General features: G+C 41.4%; 1 protein-coding gene across 9 annotated transcripts in view; it reads left to right on the top strand.

Moving 5' to 3' along the window:
* The window catches only part of Ppm1h (protein phosphatase, Mg2+/Mn2+ dependent 1H), a 334,373-nt gene that overhangs the window by 242,069 nt on the left and 71,382 nt on the right, over positions 1 to 20,922 (top strand). For all 9 annotated transcript variants that reach the window (XR_015443411.1, XM_087192356.1, XM_087192359.1 and 6 more), the window contains 2 exons: positions 186 to 249; positions 3,698 to 3,805. Coding sequence is in view for 8 of the 9 variants with exons in the window: in XM_087192356.1 (XP_087048482.1) it covers positions 186 to 249; positions 3,698 to 3,805 (172 nt within the window). In the remaining variant the exon portion in view is untranslated. The remainder of the gene's footprint in view (positions 1 to 185; positions 250 to 3,697; positions 3,806 to 20,922) is intronic.

Below are 20,922 nucleotides of genomic sequence, written 5' to 3'. Positions count from 1 at the left end.
CTTGGTATTTTCTACTTTGCTAAAATACACACACATATACACACACACACAATAACTATATATAATAAAAGGAGAGGTACTGTGGTGAGTGCACAGGAGAATGAAGTGCCTAGCAGCCTGTGTCAGGGCAGAGGGTCACTAATTGAATGCAAGTCTTTTTTAAAATGTTGTTTATCCCCCTACAGGGCATACAAAACCATTGAGGATGATGACTTGAAGTTTCCTCTTATATATGGCGAAGGCAAGAAGGTAGGCACGCATGCTTCCCTGGATGAAGAGGAGGAGGCCGTGTCCCTTGTCGCTCTGCATAGCCCTTGGCTATGTGTGTTCTACTGACCATTCAGGATTTTACAGCCTTGACAGCATGATAGAATATCACACCCATCACCCTTCAGGTCACCTGTCTTAAGGGTCCAAAGAGGTTGGGGGCAAGGGAAGATGGGCTGTGAACACAAGGAGTGAAAGTCAATTCTGTGAAAATAACACCCCCTCCCCAGTCCATTTGAGTATCTTTTTATAGTGTTTAAACATTACCACTTTCATGTATGTCATCTCCTTTTATATCTAATAACAAAAGCAGGTAAGCCTGCAGTGCTACCTGCCTTTGGTAGAGGAAGCAGCAGGAACTATAAGGTTTCAGCTGCTCTCGCAGAAACCCACAGCCAGCATGGGGCAGCACCAGGAATAAGCTGTGGATTTCTGTCCTTTTCTGCTGTTCTCATGCTCTACCATGGAGGTTCAGACTGCTTTTCTACTTGACCCAGAGAAGGGACTCCTAAGCTTCACTGTAATTAAACTATAGGGTCACATCAACCCGAGCCCAAAGCTGAAGGAGCAAAGACCACAAAGAGCTCCCAGAAGCAAACACTGAGTAGCACATGGTTGAACCAAATTTTGGAAGCCTACAGATCTCTCCAAGGAAGACTTAGATCTCCAGGTCTGGAGGAGAGTGAAATCTTGGGGTGGAGATGACATTTCCATTTCCCGGTTGGAATAAATACTTTCTGAATCACTCATTGTTCCTCTGAACATTAATACATTTTAACTCTCAGCATTAATACAGTTCCAATTAGAAGAGAAAAAAATGGGGTCATACTAAGAATCTTCAACTAAAAATTTTTTTTCAGCATTCAGTAGTTTGTATCAAGAAGAAATGACTCACAAGAAAACCAAAGCATGCCTTCCTGGGCAGAATGTGTGTGGGTTGTGTGTGTCAGAGTGTTTGTATAAGAAAGTGGGCACAAAGGATTCAGTTTTGGCCTCAGTGTATTCCAGCACTGATTTTAATGGAAGGAGGAATCTTATGAATGGAAACAAAACACAAATATCTGACCCATGTCATTTGATAAACTACTGACCCATTCCACTACAACTCTGGTTGAGAGTCACGATGGGGACAATCTCCATTCCTGGTGGGAAGCTATGTGCTTTTCAGTCCAGTAGTTACTGTTAGCATGGGTTGTTCAGCACAGTGACCAACACCAGCAGCTGCACTTCTTCTTGGGGCTGAGATTCTCATATTATCTGCTTGATCCCATGAGTCTGAGCAAGGTCAGGACCACATCCTGTTATCTTTGTTTCCCTAGTACCTGCCTAGCCTGGTCCCTGACACATGGCACACTTTCAATAAATCTTAATTATTATGTAAGCTGTTCAGTTACTGTGCTCTCCTTGATCCACAGAAGAATGGGCTGTGTTCTTAGAATCTTATCAGCAGTGAGATATAAAGGATTAAGGGTTTTTCAGTTAAGTAAAAAGTTCAGTTCAGTTACATAAACATGTTCCTCAAACATTTCAGTTAATTAAGGCTTGGCAGTTGTGTGATGAGCAGCTAGCCATCACAAGCAGGTATTGCCACTGTACCTGTTGGCCTATATAAAAGCCACTATGTCACTGTTTGTTTTTATTGGTAGACTTGCCCTAGCCAAAGAGCACACCCTCCGAGTCTGGGGACTCCATGATTTCTTAGAATGCGGTCTAGGTCCTTACAAGGCTTTTGTTTTTTGTTTGTTTGTTTGTTTGTTTTCTTCTCTGCATTTTCCTACCAAGAGACTCAGTACTTTCTCAGCTGTTTTATTTCCAGAAGTGCTTTTAAGGATTTGTATGGGTAACACCTGTATACTTTGTAAACAAGTTCAGTCACTAGCAGGAGCATCAGATTTCTTTGGACTTCACCACAGCATGTGCTCTTTTTAGCCTGAGAAGCTGGTATTTTAGGGAGAGAGAAGAGAGGCCACAAGGAAACCAGAATCTTCACTTTTAGAGCTGAACACTTCTTTGCTGCAAGGGAGCCTGCCCAGCCTCCCAGCAGAGCAAATGGTTTCTACAACCTGCCAGATCAGAGGTCCCCCTGCGTCACCTCTCAGGTCTGCGTTTTGTTTCCTTTGATGCTGGCCCTTAGAAAAACATGTCATGGCCTTATTTCTACCCTAATATAAACTCTCCCTACCTTCTGATTGGAGGTCAGTTCCAAAATTCTCAGTCTTTTGGGAAAGTAGGATGAAAATGGAGATAATGTGTTGGATTATAAAAGCTTTTTAGCATTTATTTATTTCATCTTCGCCTCTATGAAATAGTTACTCTTACTAAGTAATAGAGGGAAGATTCTAGCTCAGGCTTTCGAATGATGACATTGCACACAATGTGTTATTGATGACTTCAGAGTTAAGCCATTGGGCTTCATTCCATCTCTCTGTGTCTACTTGCCTTGGTGTTATCTTTAGTGCTCAGCTTTGCACCACCTCCTCCAGGGGCCTTTTTGAGCATAATTTTTATTTCCTACAGGCTCACATAAGCCATTGTTCATGTGTCTTTAGCATCTAACCATATTTTATATGTTATTACTTAGATATGTAGTACCTCTTATCTCCCTTACCAACTTCCTCTCTTGTAAGGATGAGGCCTTAGACATTTGTGTCCCCCACCACATGGTATCTGCACATAGCAAGTGCTCTTGGGTAAATCAAACCTGTGGCATCCAAGGAAGTATTTAAATTGACTCTGTAGGTTTTAGTATATTGTTTTGCTTCCTTAAGCCATTCATAAAAACAGTTTATAAAAATCATAAAGTCTCAGCTTGGAGTTCTCTGAGTAGCTACAGGACTAGTGACATTTTGTTCCTTTCTACACAGAGGGAATCTGTAGGAATGCTAGAAGGATAGACCACAGAGTTGATAATGATGTATTTTTTTCCATCCATAAAGCTTAATAATTGAGTTTTGAGAAAATAGGCATTGCCTCTGGCTTTGTACATCTTTTGCTACTGCTTATCACAGGGTCATGGACATCACTGAGGTACAGGAAATATTTGTAAAGCAATTGTGTTATAGAAGGGTGAGTGGATGTGTGGATGCTGTTGGATTGGATATGAACTGATTTCAGCAACTGTAAGCATCACATATACACTGTTAGTTTACTGAGCACTCTCCCTTCCAGTCTGTACAAAAGAAAGCTGAGAAGAGATAGCAGCAACCCAACAAGCTTAGGATAACTGGAAGAAAAACCAAACACAAAAGTGATTTTTCGTGAGCCATTTCTTGATAACAACTTCCCACCTAAGTTGACAGCAAGGGACATGGAAAGATGGGCAGGAAGAATTGTGAAATTCTTTCATCACGCTCAGCCTATAGCAGCAGTAGTGTGGTGGGATGTTTTCACTATGTGTGTGTTTCTGATGACCCTCTGTTTACACTCCTAGGCTCGGGTAATGGCAACTATTGGAGTGACCAGGGGACTTGGGGACCATGACCTGAAGGTGCATGACTCCAACATCTACATAAAACCATTCCTGTCTTCAGCTCCAGAGGTACCACATGAGGTTTTTCCGTTTATATTTTGTACAGTAAAGTATTTTCTACATTATTCCTTCCCTGGCTCACATTGATGCCCATTTAGTAGCCACCTTGTGTCACATCTACTTCTGCATTGTCTCTCTTGTCACTCCATTCTCACTTTGACTATCCTAATTTATATCCTCATCACCTCCTGCCCAGAGAGTTGCATAGCCTCCTAGCGGCATTCCCTGCCTCCTTCAATCCAGCCTCCATATGGCTATCGGGTGACTTTTCTCAGAGAACTACCTGACTCCTCATTGCTCAGAAACCTTCAGTGGCACCATGTGGCTTGGAGAATAAAGCCAGATTCCTTTAATTGCTTTTCAAGGCTTGTTGTAATTTAGTCTAACTTTCTAATCTGATCTTTGTTCCTTGCACCAGCCAGATGAACATGTCTCTAGTACATGATCTTCAGTCTTCCACATTTGTTTAAAACTATTCCTTCTGCCAAGTCTACTCTTCTTCCCCATCTTTAAACACCCAAGTCTTTTTGAGATTTAATTCAGAGGCTTTTCCTATGGGAACGTCCCTGATTTTCCCCCTTGCCCAGCCAGAGTACTGTCTTTGCCTGCTCCTCGTACACACAGAGCAACATCTTCTCATGGCATTTTCACAGCCTGCCATATATGATCGTTACTCATGTATGCCTATTCCTGTTGGTACATTTTAATAACCTGGAGAGCCTGCATTATTTAGTTGTTGTTTGGAGAAGTTAAGTTGGAGAACATATTGGCCATATGTTTGGCTTTTTAAAAAATCACATTTCCTACAATATTAGAAACAATAGCAGGCTCTATGTTCACTTTCAGAAAGTGTCAATTAGAAAAGATTTTATGTTATAGAAAAATCTAATGGTAGTTTAGTTGGCCCAGTTCACCTTTTATACAGGCCCATAAATGACTTCCTAATGATTGCCCCTTCAAATTATGTGTCAACTCTAATACCGCTGTAGACATAGATAAGAGCTGGTATAGTTCCCTTAGAGTCTTGAGCTGTGGCTAGTATCCAAAATATATCTAGATATAGGAGCTAAGAGGCCACTGAAAGATAAGTCTCTAGTAAATATTGGGCATAGAAGATACACATTCCCTGATAACAGCCAGGATTTTAAATGAAGCCAGCCTGGTATAAATAATAACCATTCATCAAGAACCTACAGATGTTCTTTCTTTGAGCCCTCCCAGTAATTCTGCATGAACATGACTATTACTACATAGGGTGTTCAGGATTCCCCAGAAACTGATGGGTTCCTGGTACCTTGATTCAGGCCAACATCTGAATTACTGTGAAAACTGTTTCTCGCAAGAGAAAAGTAATAAATCTTTGAACTCCACTGAGTACAAGGCATAACTGGACCATAAACTTCTGTGTTTTCTTCCTTAGGGAAGAAGCCTTTATCAGACATATTAAACGGTACTTTCTGCTTTCCAGAAGCATCCCTAAGGATCTCCAGAAATGCTAATTAACCATTTTTCCCCTTAAAGCAGACAAACTTCCTTCTTTCCTCCCTTTCCCATTTATACATGCATACACTTTTTTTATATAGAGTGAGAAGTTCAGTGTTGCTGGGAAGAGAATGATACCTAAAGCAGTTAAGACTTTTGATCTTCTAATCTCTCTGCTACTGTTAATCCCAGGAAAAGGGATCTTTAAAAATCTACTTTTTTAGCAATTTTAAAATCTAAAATACATTATTATTAACTATTGTTACCATGTGGTGTCATAGATCTCTAAAATCAAGTCTGCCTGTTTAATTGAAGCTTTGGACCTTTTTAACATTTCCCTGTTTTCCATCTGACACTCTGGGGTTTTTCTACACAGTATCTCATTTAGTCTTCACAATAACTTTGTGAGGTAAGTGTAGTTGTTATACCCATTTTATAGATTGGAAAATTTGGACTCAGAGAAAGAAAATATCTTCCCCACGTTATACAGTTATTAAGTAGAAGGCTGGTATTTTACCTCGGTCTGTCTGTTTAGATCAAGGACTGCTGGAGAGAGGACTGAGTTCAGGGATATTTCTGCAGTCACAGACCTAGGGACCTACTAGGTGCTGATTCTAGGGCCTTTGTCATCATGAACCTTAGAGCAATTTTGGCATGGGACCTTACTGGCCAGATTTTCTTAGAAAAATACTGCTGGCCTTGGGCTGAAGTTGGGGGAAATGATGGCGTAATAGAAAGGGTAACTGGGAAAGACAGTAACGACCTTGTGTGTGTGCAAAGCTAGGCCAGACAGGGCTGGGCAAAATAAGATTGTGTACCTATAATTTAGCTTAATGGATGTGTAGTGTATACCCTAAGATTCTCTTGCGCAAGATTAAAATTGTTGTACATTTTAAATGCTTCCAGATGGAGAGGCCTTAGCCAGAGCCAGGAAAGAAGGGCAGGGTGCTGTTAGAAGGGGAGAGAGGAGCAGCTTGAATTGGCTCATATGGAGAAGAACCAAAGAAAGAAAGATTCAGGGAGGCTCCCCTCCCACACACACCAGTCCCAAACCTTCAAGCTATTGGCTTTGCCCTGTGGTACACATAATAAGGAGGTTTCTGTTGGGACCCCAGAAAGCCAGCTTCATTTATTTAAACCATACAATGAAGATGGACCCCTCCCTGTCTTCATCCTCACCTCCACCCTCACTTTCTGACTGTGACTTCCTAAGAACATTCCCCTGCTACACTTTGTCTTTGCCAAGCATGGATCTTTATTTCACATTTGGGTTCTAAATTTCAAACCCAGCTCAGTCTGGTAGCTTTAACGGTTAAGGGGGATGGGTGAGGAAATGTGATTTTAGTTCTAAGAAAAAGGACTCAAAAATCTTCTTGGAAATTAGCATTGTTCCCATTCATCATTGTAGCTCCTAACTTGATTTGATGAGTTAAATATAAATAAATCAAAAACATGTGGATCAAATTTATGTAAAAAACGCACAGGGGTTTAAAAATTAGAGAAGGCTTTCTAGCCAAACACATTTTTGGTTTTGCTGAACACAAGGCGCTGGAAAAATCTCGAGTTTGCCAAACCTGAAGAACAGCCGCCAGGTTTGCTGAGCCTCCATCAGACCTTCCAGGGTAGAAGGCAGGGATTTCTGGCCAAGACCTGGATTCCACAAGAGGCCCCTCCAAGGGAGCTCAGGCCTGTGAGCTGCAGCCTACGAGGGGCGTGTAGAAGACTTTTCACTCTCTGGTCCACAGCACCTTGCTTTGCCTCTTGCCTAGCAGAAGAAAATGTCTCTAGCCAGGCTGCAGTCTTCTTGTTTATGAAGCTAACTGTTAATCTTTTTAGTACTATCCTAAAAGAGCTCGAATGGAGGAGGAAAGGATTTGTTAACTCAGAGGAGCCCAGGACTTCCACATTCCCCACTTGCCTAGCAGTTCTCCTAGCTCCAGGCCAACACACACAATGTGTCATATTACGCAGGCAGCTTGGCACAGGCCTGTAGCCCAAACTTCCAGATGTTCTCTGCTGCACACCCCTTTTGGGCCCATGACAGGCCCTCTATAGAGCTGGGATGCTTCTTAATTTCACCCTTGTTTCAGCCTCCACTCCAAGACCATGTTGTTGCCTTTAGCCCCAGTTTGGGCTCTTGGAAGAACAAGGCCTTTTTCTTTTTGGGATCCAGTGTGCAGACCCAACTCCCCTACCCAGCAATACCTTCTTCTTGCCCTTGCCAGACAGAACCACAAGGAACTCAATTTTTTTCTCTGCTTCATTTTTCCTCTTCTCGGTTTTTAGGATTTTGGTCAGCTGTTTTTTATAATTCTGGGTCACTCATTTAGCTCATTCTTAGGAATTTTTTTTTATCTAAATAATATTTTTCTTCTATCTGAAACAAATGTCTCTGAAAGAACAAAGACTTCACACTCCAGTATCCAGACCCAGTGCCTGTGGTACCTGTGGCCTGCACAAGTGATTTCAGCAGCCTTTGCCGTTCTTTAAGGTGAGGGTAAAAGGCCTGTATTGACAAGTTATTCCGAAGAACAAATGAGGGCATCAGAGGCACTGCCTGGCATGAGGTCTGGTGCGTGGTCAGAGATGGTCAGTAAATGTTCTTCCTGACTTCCAGGAGGCTCCACACTTGGGGGTTCCCTGAGTTCACCATCATGTGAAGAGAGAATGACTACTTTTTTTGGTATTGCATGAAAACATGAATAATATTTAAGATCTTATATTTGCATTTTAACATTTATAGACTTCTAGTTCTTGGTTACTTTTTGTGGCTCCAAGTCAAAAATCTCATTTTGAGAAAGAGCATGTTTTATTGTATTTTGTGCTTTCAGTAGTCTGGCCAGTTCATAAAAAAACTATCAGACTATAACAACATGGGGAAATGTCTGCACTGTAGTAAGTGAAATAGAATGTGATTGTGTATACAGAGTATGAACATTGATTCAAAAATGTATATGCATAGCTGAACATCTTGACATTTTCTAGAAGAGTAGCAGTAATTATCTCTGGGCAATACAAGAGGAAAGACTTGTTTAAAAGATTCCCTAGCCCCCTCAAAATACCCTTAAGAAAGGCATTCCAATGCAGTGGTTAAAAACCCAGACTAGAAATCAGTCTTGGTATTAACTTTGTCTCTAAACTTAACTAGCTGAGTGGCCTTGAAAGAGTTGCTTCACATAAATCTCAGCTGCTTCTTCCGTAAAAAGGACAATAGGGTTCTCATACCAAGGAAGCCAATGAAAAATATTAAATGACATATATAAAGCATTTAGCACAAAACTTGACATAATAAATATTAGCTCCTAGCTTTCCTTCTTATGTCATTAAAACCACACAATTTCAGTGGCTCTTTGCAGAGGGATCATGAATCTGGTGGTGCTTGAGTAAAACACTGGGAAATATGGCCTGAAGGAATTGGTATTTGGGGCCAGTTGGAAGGTTAAACTAGCTAAAGAATACTTAGCCATCAACCCTGTTTCTTGCTTCCTGAGAAACAAAAGGAGTTTGGAAAAGGAAGATAGAACTGTGTACAGTAATCTAAAGAAGAGATGAATAAGTAGGACAAGAAAAAGAAGGAAGCAGTAGTGAAGCCCTAGAATGCTGTAAGTAGAGCTTGGTGGAAGCCTCCATGGCCCTACAACTCTTGCATTCTGCATCCCTATAAAACCAACATGTGGATGACACTAAGGTCTACCAATAGCTCAAGCAGTAACCAGGTTGCCTTGGATTATGGCTTCAGAGGCTTCAGAATGCCTGAATGACTGAGCATTGTAAACCAAATCCTGAAAAACCAATTCCCCAAGGAGCCCTTTTAGAGCTGGGGACCCAAGGACTCTATTCTCAAATGAAAGCTTTCCAGTTTTGTATCCCAGAGCCTGCAAAGTGTAGGGTCTTACTGATTCCTGAGATGCCCTCAAGGCATCTTTTCTATTATACTGATGCAAAGTACTTGGCTTCTTTTTAATGCTGCTCTCTTTAGTAACCAAGCTCCTTTTTGTTCCAACTTTGTAGGCACTTCCTTTCTGATGAAACTAAAAAATTCTTTAAGTGGGCTTTTTGCTTCTGTTTTTCAGTGTAAATCTCATTCAAAGCAGTGACAGTATCCATGCCATAGGCTGAACATTGGGATGCCTTGAAATTTTCTCCACCACATTAATTAATTCTCTACCCTTAATCTCAGTCTCCTGCAAAGTCTCAGGACATAAGCAAAATGAAGATAAATATTCTGCCAGGGCATAACACATAAAATCTCAGGTCCAACTGCCAATGAATTTCTTATTCCCAACTGATACCTCCTGATCTTGATCTTTACCATCTACATTTTTATCAGCATTCTGGTCTTTTGTACCCCATTGAGAATCTCCCATCAAGCTCTACTTACAGCATTCTAGGGCTTCTCTAGCCAGCATCTCCAAAACTTTCCAAATTTCTCCAATGAACAAGTTCTAAAGACTTCTAAACCACATGGTCATATAGTCACAGCAATGACCCCACTTCTCTGTTACCAAACTCTTCGTTACTTTCTCATTTCTGGGGAAAAGTTCCCATTACTGACAACGTAAAGGAAGAGAGGTTTATTTGGGATCACAGTCCATAGTCAGCTGGCTCCAAGGCAAAACGCCATGGTGGAAAGGCTTGGGCAGAGGAAAGTTACTCATGTTATAGTGGCCAAGAAGTATAGAGCAAAGAGAAGGGAGGGAGATATACCCTTCCAGATCATGTACTGAGTGACCCACCTCTTTTGACCAGGCCCCGCCTCCCGATTTCACATTCACCTATAGCCCTCCATGATCCAATCACCTTCCAAAGGTCCTCTGAACACATGGGAGGTTTAGGGGTCATTCTTGATCTAAATCATAACAAGTCCTTAAACCAAATCCAAGGAAACAAGAAATATCTTAGCCTGTAACAGAATAGAGATTCAGAGCTCCTGGAGGGATGAGGAGCTGCAGAGAAGCCATTGTAGGACAGAAACTGTACAATAGTGAAGAATTTGATTAAGATAGGGACTATGAAAACTGAAAAGAGTTATATCTGATACTTTTTACGTTTTAATGTAACATAAGTTGATGGTAGCTGGATATGGTGGCACATACCTATAGCCGTAGCTACTTGAGAGGTTGAGGCAGGAGGATCACAAATACAAAGCTATCCTGGGCAACTTAGTTAGACCTTGTCTATAAAGAGACAACAACAAAAGAAGACAGTAGATTTTATTTAGAGAGTGAAGCAGAATAAAATTAGAAGAAGAAAAAGAACACAGGGCTGAGGTTATCGCTCTGTGGTAGCAGGGATGTTCTCCCTTGGGATTGTTCACACAGTCCCAAACAGATGTTGGTTGGAGCTAGTATGCATGCTTAACACGTATGAGGCCCTGGGTTTAGTACTCAACATACATACACATGTACATACACTTTGCTTTCTAGCCTAAAAGAAAGGAAACAAATACTTGTTGGAATTTGAAGAGGAAAAATGATTTTAAACCTTTTTCTTTCTGAGTTTTCTGAACCAATTACTATAAAGTTAGATGGAAATCATAGTTTGGATTTAAGATTAAAATCGACTTCTTATTTTTCTCTTCTAGTCCTAAATTTAACTTATCCACTGGACAGTTGTGGATAAATCGCCCAACACCCTAGAGGGAAAGTTTTCCTAGTATTCATCTGCTGGAATAAAGGAGCAGATGTAATGAATGTATGTGCAAATAGGGACCAAAGAGAAAACTTTAGAGGGTTCAGTGTCCTTATCAATCATGGAAGTGTCATATCCCACTACAATGTCTGTGTGCCTTTGTTGACCATAAAACAAACCGCCTCCAAGATTTAGAGCCTTAACAAAACAATAGTTTATAGTTCTGTGCCTATAGTCTGGGCCTAGCAGGATGGTTTTTTCATAGGATCTTTGGATGGTCACAGTCACATGTTGGTAGAGTTAGATTCATCTGAAGATTGGGCTGAACTGAAAGTCCAGGATGGCTTGGTCACAGTCAGATGTTGGTAGGGTTAGATTCATCTGAGGATTGGGTTGAGCTGAAGGTCCAAGATGGTTTACTTAGATGGTTGGCAGTTGATGTTGGCTGTCAGCTGAGAGTTTACCTGAGGCAGCAGTACATGGCCTATCCCAGTGAGAGCAAACCTTTTAGACCTTTCAGTGATGTAAACAGCCCAGTGTGGCACCCATGCCATAGGTTCACCACCACTTATCCAAATGGTTCCAGGTTCTCAAAGCTTGGATTCTGAAAAAACTGTTCCAAAAGCAAAGGGGTTCCAGGACCCCAGGCAGAAACTCCAAGGCTACTTAAGACCCAGCTGTGAAGTCTCAGAACATCATTGCTGCCACATTCTGTTGTGGAGGAAATCACTGAGGCCAGTACACATTTGAGGACAGGAGAATTAGAAGCTGCCTCTTGACATGAGAAGCAGCATATATGTACAAATAGGGAAGGACTTGATGTTAGTCATCTTGGAGACTGTTTTTCACAGCCTTCCTATAGAAGTGCCCTCCCTGCTGTGAAACCTTGAGGATTGAAGTAATAATCATCTGTCTTTCTAGTACAATCTAGTACAAGTTGATGAGTTAGCTGTTTAGCTAACGAAGGAAATCTAGTTTGCTATGTAAAGCCAGATTTACAAAGAGACAAATTAAACTTAAGTATTGGGAACCTTTCCTCAGATCAGGACCTTTGTCTTTGTGCTAGAAATGTAGAATGTTCTAGAATGGGAGGAGAAAAAAGATTGCAACCAGGAAGCATTTTTAAAACATTTCTCTGATAAAAGAATTAGAATCTAAGGTTCAAGTAGTTTGTTGTGATTTCTTTTCTCATTCTTAATAAACGTTCATCTTCATATCCAAATCTGTTTTCATAATTACTTTGTATCTTTTTCTTAAAGAGAACTTGCAAAATTGTATAAACTTCAAGTATCACAAAGAATGGATCCACCCATATAAAGGAAAAATAAGTTCTAAGGTTTCTTTGATAGCCCAAAACAGTTGTATATGACTATTGTTAACCACTAAAGTCTCATGCATCTGCAGTATCTCATACTTCAGGGTTCTCAGTTAAGGTTATGTGTCCACAGGGTATGTCCCTCCGCACCCATCTTGAATGTGTTGGTGACATCACACATTACAACTGTACAGAAGCTACTTTCTCTGATTCTGGTACATTCTGACTTTACTGAGGAGACTCTCCATGACTTAGCCTGTTGGTCTCTATCACTTAACTCTTGAATTGGGCAGTAAAAAATTGCTTGTGTGAATATATGGATCTGTAGCCCATTTATATGGGTAACTTTAGCCAGTGATTTGAAATTTGCCAACCAGCTACTTGAATAAAACCAAATTTTGAGATTTTTTTTCTTCATGTGCACACACAAACTTGCTTGGTAACTATAAAATCTGTGGTCTCACAATGGAAGCCAACCTATAAGTTTGTGTCAAATTTCTGCTGTCATTACAGATTGTTAACCTCTGGTCCATTCCTGAAAAATAATCATTTCATTTGAATATTTCATTTAAACCTGAGAATGTTTCCATTAATTTATTGTAGATAATCATAGTTTGAAAAGTTAATGTCAAAAATGCAAATTCCTGGAATCTACTTCCTGAAAACCTGAATACTAGATGTGGGGTGATTCCTAAGAATTTCCACATTTTTAGACACTTCTAAAGCAGGTGACCAAAGACCACCATAAGAAACATTGTCCTATGTCATTACTTACTGTGTTTTAGGAACTTCAGTTTTACAGTCCTAATGTGTGTTTGAGAGACATCCCTACTCTAGTCCTGGATTCTGTGAGTCGTTCTTACTACACATATAGCTCAGTGCCAGGATGGAAGGTTAGTGGTACAGTATACCCCATTCTCTACCCAAACACAAGTGTACTGCAACCGGGGCTTCTTGCTACCAGAATAACTGCAATCAGTAAGACTGACTTTGCCATCATACAGCAAGTACCCCACATTTTGCCAGTATGATTATGTCTCCTTTTCTAAGGCAACATACACATGCATAGTTGTTCTCTTGCTTACTCGCTCATTTCAGGTCTCTGAAAACCCACCATTATGAAGTGTTCTATGACATAGTGTGATTATTTCAGTACCAGTGATGGAGTAGCCATGTCATTGTTTATACATGAGGTGACCATAGTGCCCACTCCCTCAGTCATGACTTTTTTATTCTGATAGTCAAGGGAGACATAGTGAATAATTATGCTGGGAAAACAGGCACAAAGCAAACCTATTGTAGGCAAGCAGTGACATCAGGTCATTTGTGCCTTGTGCAAGGCCTTTGTGTCTTGCCTCCCTCCTGAATGCACTTGAGGCCGCTCAGCCCATCTACACTGCACCCAGATTCTCACATTCACAGGCTGATTTCTCTTCTGACCCTTCCATCTGCAAAAAGGCATGTCAGTGACAATGAACTTGGTCCTCAAATTATTACTGCACTAGATTCAAGCCTACCCACTGGATGATTCATTCAATGAAGGTTGATTTAGTAGTGAACAAGCTGTTGGAAACCCTGAGAAAGGAGTGTGTCATAGGAGTGGCCCTGCCTGTAAGTGAGCTCCTTCCTGTATCCTGCCTCGTGGAGTTGTAAAGTACCAGGTCTCATGTGGAGAAAATGGAAGCCTTAAGTTACAGGCATTGGGTACAACTTCAGGCTGTCTTCACCACTAATCTTCTAGCCAGTTTAGAAATGTTTTGAACTACTAGAGTGTTTCCATTCTCCAAAGTCAAGTATTAATTTTGTCTGTAGACTCCAAAATAAAAAAAAAAAACCTCAAGAATATCTGTGGTATATTTCAAGTATGAAATTATACTCACAGCCAAAACAACCAGCTACTTTTGAGTAGTATGAGCAGCCAACATATTTGTAATACTTAAATGTCACTTGATTCACTTGAGCCAAATGCTGTGCAGTCACATGGCCAGTCACATCAAAATTTAACCTCTTGCAATCAAAGAGTCAGAAAATGTTAAAGCCATAAACATGTTCAGTCCTAACCTTTCATTTCCTAAAGATTTGAGAAGTCAAGATTTATCCTTCACCACTGGCCAGCAGAAATCCAGCTCTGTAACCAAACCCAGTTAGGTAAAGCTGCCCAAACACAACAACTCCAGGGTTGGTCCTCACAGTCACTTCCACGTGGCAGGCATGTGATGTCCAGCTCTTCCTCCCTGATACCCTCTATCTGAGGAATCAGTACTTCTTTTTCATTCACCATTCCTGGAAGGTGGTTCCTAAGCTTTGAAATTGTTAATGACCATAATTGTTTTGCCTGATTACTAAAAGACAGAGGTGAGTCTCAAACCTAAGCTGCCACTAGAGTCAGTGTTAGTGTTGTGACATCCTGTGGCATAGACAGAATCACTACGGAGAATTTGGATGCAGTGTCGGTGGTCTGCCAGAACACCAGTCTTGAAACAGTTTACTTGGTTTATAGGACTGCGAGGAAATATGATGGAGTTTTTTTCTTTCTGGCAGCAGCACCACGTTTAAAGTTCTATGTAAGGTTGAGTTTTGTGTTGGCCACATGGAGAAGAGGAGACAAAACTTCATACTCTTTATTTCCTACCACATATTGGCAACCTTTACTTGTGAAACACCTTTGGCTTTTCTGCCAAGTATATTCTTTTGAGTCCTAATCACTCTTTATTTTAAATGAGACTTTTGGAATTTACCCCCAGGTTCCCTGGGCCCACTCTTCCTCCTTTCCTTCCACCAGCTAGCCTACTCTGGTGTCACTGCCCTGAGATCAGTGCCATAAGGAACTGTGTATAATGCATTAGAATTTACAGTTCCCTTCCACATGATCTTATGCGGTCTTCAGAACAGATTTGTGAGAAAGGTAGAACAGGTGCTATAATATTTATTTTTCTTTTCTTTTTCTCAGTTTCAAAAAATAGACTAAAGAAACTCATGGCATTTCTCAAGTCACAGAACTGAACAGAAACAGAGACCTGCCTGAAGCAAGGTCTTTCTTGTTTTTTCACCTCCACAAAGCCAGGTCTGAGCTGCAGGAGCTCATCATCTTGCATTGAGTACTTAAAGGGGAAAAAAAAAGGTTTGGAGAATTTGCTGAGCTGATAAAGATGTAAAAGCTGTGAGAGTATCCCAGCAAAGGAGCAGAGATTTGGCCAATGAAAGAATTGATGGTTTCTTTTTAAAAAGTAGCTTCAAGACACCAGCATCAGCTTATAGTCCTATGAGCTCTCTTAACATGCCACTGAAATATCATCAGTAATAGGACAAAGATGGGAGCACACATCAGACAAACGCTGAAACAGCAGCCTGCAGCTCTGCACTAAGTGGAGGTGCTGTATTAAAGAGCTGCTTGTCACAGCTCCTGTGTAAAATAGGTGCCAGTGATGACATTAAGGACATCTCTAAATGCGGGAAAGCTGAGAGCCCTGTGACAGTCAGCACTTGGCTCATTCAGGGCACATTACCCAAGGCTCTTGTTTGCTACCAGATTCATTCCTGCTCCCCAACTCAGTGGTTTTTTATTTGTTGGCAGCTCCCCTGAGGAGGGGGTGAGTGGGTGGCTACTGCTGTTAAACATCAGCACATTGCATTTTGGTGACTATTTGGAAGTATCAGTTATTCAAGCTAAATCTGTTTGGTCTCCGTGAAAGTAGGGGTCTTTTCGGTGGGTCTTACGGTTTAATTTTTTTCCTTCTTCCCCCATTTATATGTTGTCTCAGCAAGTTTATTTCCTTGAGATTGGTGCAATGTGTGATTTACACTATAAAAGACACTTCTAGGCCCACAAAAGAAATGCAAAATGGGATCTCTGGTTTCCAAAGGTTGATTTGGAATTGGAGGCCAGGGTGACCAGCTCTTTTTTTTGGTACCGGGGATCAAACTCTGGTTCTTGTGCTTGCACAGCAGGTGGCGAAACTACTGAGCTAAATCCCTGGCCCTGTGACCAGCTCTTTTGATGTTTATTGTTTACTGGACAGGGGAAATGTCCCATAGGGAAAAGCAAGCACTGGGCTTGGTTCTATGCAGACAAACATAGAGGTCAGACCATTCCCCTACAGGAGTTTGCTGCCTATGGGAATGTTTTCCAAGGTGAGATATCACCACCACTCACATTGGAATTACCTGGCGTCCTTATTTATGCTGACATGTGGGCCCCAGCTCACATCTGCGCAATCAGAATTTTTGAAAGTAAAAACCTCGAATTTTAATTTGGTTAAATAGCACCTGTTTGATTCTTAAACATTCTAAAATTTCAGAATAACTAATCACATGGAAGAGACAGGTAAACCCAGATGCCTTACACATAGGTAATATTGTATTGAATAATTGTATTGAAATATTGTATTGACTAATCCTTGAAGGACTGGGCTTTCTCTGTCAGCAGAAGGTTGCACATAGCCCTTCCAGACCTCCTCCCACCTTCACCATCCATGAGCTCTTAATTCAGATTAACAGACACTCAAAGGAGAGGAAAAGGGGAAGACAGAAGAAAGGAACCCATGGGAAATTGCCCCAGTTATTCAGATGGTGCCTTCCTAGAGGTGCATACATCTAAAATGACTCTCTCTGTCACACTCCTTGCTCTGCTTCACTTTTCTTCAGAGTACCTGTCATCTTCTGTCACAGTGATTGTGTTTCTCTCATCTACTAGTGTAGAACTTGTGAGCAAACTTGTCACTTTTGGTCACCATTTCCGCAGTGCTTGGCACATAGCTGGGCTCTTAAAATCAGGAAGGCAGAGGAGTCCAAAAAGCCCATCTTTCAGCTGTTGAGGTTACAGACGGTCCTTGACTTGGATGCTTCAGCTTTCCATTTTTCCTATTTTATGATGGTACAAAAGCAACACCTATTTGGTAGAAAGTGTATTTTGAATTCTGATCTTTTCCTAGGCTAGGGATATATGATATGATGCTCTCTCACATTCTGGTCAGCAGCAACAGCGAGCCACTGTGCCAGTCAACACATGGGCACAAGGGGAAGCAGCCAATACTTTACATTCCACTGTATTGCTAAGCTAATCATGTTCAGTGGGGTAGGAGTATTAAATGCATTTTCAACTTACGATATTTTCAGTGTAATGATGGATTTATTGGGACACAACCCCATCATAAATCAAAGAACATCTGTACGTATATTGCTCTAAGAAGCTCCAAGACTCCCAGGATTTTGTGGCCTTTTCCTCCCTTTCTTGGCAGATGAGAACCAGGGAGGGACCACAAGAGGTGATGACCGCATTCTCCAGCCTCCTTCCCACAAAGGCATTTCTGTGTGCACCCCTCCCCCCCAAGGCCTGCAGAGGCTTCCAGATGGGAGTCCTGGGGAGCCTCAGAGCCTGTTAGTTTGTTGTGAGGCTTTCGGGCACCTTAAGAAGTTATTTCAGGAACTGAGCAGGGAACATTGGGGAGGTGAGGGTGATTCAATTGAGGAAGGCCAGCAGCAGCTTTTGGGAGGCAAGGTCAGGCCCCAGGAGCCCAAAGGATCCTTTGAAGCCCTTGAAGCTGGGAAGATAAGCCAGCAGTGGGAAGCCTTGCTCAACAGTTCAATTTTTTTTTAAAGCATTTTCACAAAATGTTCTGCATCGTAGGTTAATGTATAAGACTCGAGCTGTAAGTGGAAAGTTGGCAAAGTCCTTTGGAAATTGGCTAAAGGGCAGGAAACAAAGGGTAGCAGTAAAAACTTAAAAGGATGTTAATTGAGGAGTGCCTCAGGGAATGGGGTTGCTAGTAGCTTTTTATTATTTACATAAAAATTACATGGAGAATGGTATTGAAAGGGATTTTCAGTTAGCTAATGAAACTGCATTAGTGCACTGTGAGTGGAAATGTGAATAGAATTAGGGAAGGATTCCATTTGTTGATGGAATTGGAGAGTACCATTTTCTAACATGTTTGTATGTATGAACTCGCGCGGTCATCATTCTTTTTGGCCAGATTTCCATTTCAGTACTGGGCAGGACAACTTCTGCTTCAGTGACTCAACCTGTCATATTTCTTGGGTCAGTAGAAAGCATTTCAAAGAGAATATGTCCCCCTGCTCTCAGGGCAGATCTTGAAATTGAATGGATGTTATCTTCCGACCCGACATCATCCCTCTTAGAAGAGCTAGAAAGCAAATGAAATCTCCCATTTAACTACATGTATGAGGTTGGACCATCTGACATCCGTATCTCCCCATCTTCCATTACTAAATATTTTCTATTCAGTGGAGCTCAAATTATCACAGAAATTAGCTTTAGATATGTACCCCAATATTAAACTGTCTCTTCTAAGTTGATGCATACTGGAAATAACACCGTGAGCCAGGACATAAAGTTGGAAGCCAGGAGTGACATTTGCTGCCCTTTCTATAGCCTGCTCTATGGAACAGTCTATATGGCATCAGAGTCCACACGGCCCTTGATTTCCTCAATAAACCTGGCCTATTAGGGATCTTCTTTGCTACTCAAAGTGTGGTCCATGGACCTGCATGCAACTTGGGCGTCATCTGGGAGAACTGCAGACTCTTTGAGCCTCACCCCAGAAATGAATTTGAATCTGCACGTTAACAGGACTCCCGCTGATTGCTTTGAGAAGCACTGCTTTCCACTCTGCAATCTATAGAAAATAAAGCAAAGGTGAGGGTCAAAAATCAGACGTTACTGATGACTTGAGGGTACAGTTCTGGCACTTGACAACATTCTATCTGGTAAAAACTTAAGTTTCTTCTTCCTGGTTTGTTGCTTTTTTTAATTTTAATTTTATTGGTACATTTTAGGTATACAATATAATGACATTCGTCATTGGAAATTTGCACCTTTACATAATCTCTCTTGGTTCTTATTTTTTTCCTCATTCCCCTGCCCTCACTTCAACCCCTCCATCCTTCCCTATTTATAAAGACTTTGTTTTCATTTTCTCATATTAATTGCATTCCCTTCTTTCCTTTCCTCTACCCCTCCCACTTCTCCTTCCCCTTTGCCCCTTTTCTTCCTATTTCACATTATCTCTTAGACCTTTTAGTCCTTATTTACACTTTCAGTTTCTCACACTAGAGAAACTGTTCAGTATTTACACATGCTGGCAGAGCTGTGGTGAAAGTGGAACACTGCTCCACTGCTGATGGAAGTGCAGACTGGTGCAAGCACTGTGGAAATCAGTACGGAGATACCTCAAAGAACTAGGACTAGAGGTCCTATTTGACCCAGCTATTCCCCTGCTGGGTATCTTCCCCAAAGAGTTAAAAGAATCATACCACAGCGATATATGTGCACCCATGTTCATAGCAGCACAATTTATAATAGCTAAAACTTGGAAGCAGCCCAATTGCCCATCAACTGGAGTTGGGATAAAGCAAATGTGTGTATGTTTTTTTAAATAAAATGCAGTACTACTCAGCCATAAAAAATGAGAAATTGGAGACATTTATAGCTAAATGGATGCACATTGAGGTGATACTCTTGTTGTTTTGTTTTGTTTCCTCCATGCCTTCTGCAGAGTGTAAGCTTAGCCCTTAGTGAGCATGTCTTTTAAGATGTTAAGAGCCAGGACACTGTATGCACCCAGTGCTTTTCACAGGGGTGTGGACCCTGTGCTGGGCCCTTAGCTAATTGTTTCCATCTAGCCTACAGGCCACAGAAGCCTGCAAGCTGGTAACTGTTTCCTTTGAGCTCCTTTACTAAGCTTCCACAGGTAGGCATTTTTTGCTTTCTACCTCTGTTAACATAGAGGACCAGCCCCACCCAGAGCATCACTGGCATGGGCAAACCTTTCTAAAACAAAAGACTTGGTTTTCAGTCACCTGGATTTGAACACTCAGTAGGCCTTTTAGAATTCTGGGTCTTTAGATCTGACTGTGATGGGACACACAGGCAACAGTTTATGCTATGTCCTCTTTCCTCTCCCCACAGCAATATGTGGCTTTCACTCAGTTTTGTTTCCTGAAAATAGGAGCAGTGGTGGCGAACCTATGGCTCATGTGTCATAGTGGGGTGTTATCACTGAAAGCTCTGAAAGGGCTGGGGATTTAGCTCAGTGGTTCCACCGCCTGCCTTGCAAGCGCTAGGGCCCAAGTTCGATCCCAGTACCAAAAAAGAAAAGAAAGAAAGCTCTGAAAGGTTAGCCATCACAGGGAGGAATGGGGGTTGAAAGACATTGATTAAATTGACCTGCTTTTGTTCATGACATGAGCTCAGTTCATGAAGTAGTGTAGGCAGGGTCTGATTCTGCCTGATTAGGAAAGAATACCAGTGAAATCCCAAACTCCACTCCTCCCAACCCCCACCAACCCCACCAGAGTGGGGTGAACATAGAATTGTGACCTAACCCAAAATTACGCTTGATTTTTCTTACTAGTTTGCCAGGGCCGCTCTATTTTTTTTTTTTTTTTTAAGAGCTTGGGTAGATGCTGAAATGCCCAAGTCATTCAAGAAAATAGAAGTGAGGAATGACTTAGTTTGTCCAGACAAGGATACATTTTGGAGATTCTGACTGAGCATGTTTCTTTTCTACCAACCTCGATTGGGACTCATCAAACCCGAGTGTAGTGTCAGAGCCCTATCCTTACGAGGGAGGAGTCTGACCCTGTTGCCTCAGAGCAAGTAAGGCAAGAAGACTTTCAAATGAATGCATTAAATAAAGAATGTCTCCTTAGTCCTAGACTTACGGAGCATTTACTAAAG

Source organism: Heterocephalus glaber, unplaced genomic scaffold, assembly GCF_053883595.1.
Source record: "Heterocephalus glaber isolate CG9 unplaced genomic scaffold, H.glaber_assembly_v1.0 deba00001569, whole genome shotgun sequence".
NCBI classification, from domain to species: Eukaryota; Metazoa; Chordata; class Mammalia; order Rodentia; family Bathyergidae; genus Heterocephalus; species Heterocephalus glaber.
This window is presented reverse-complemented; position numbering and strand designations above follow the sequence as displayed.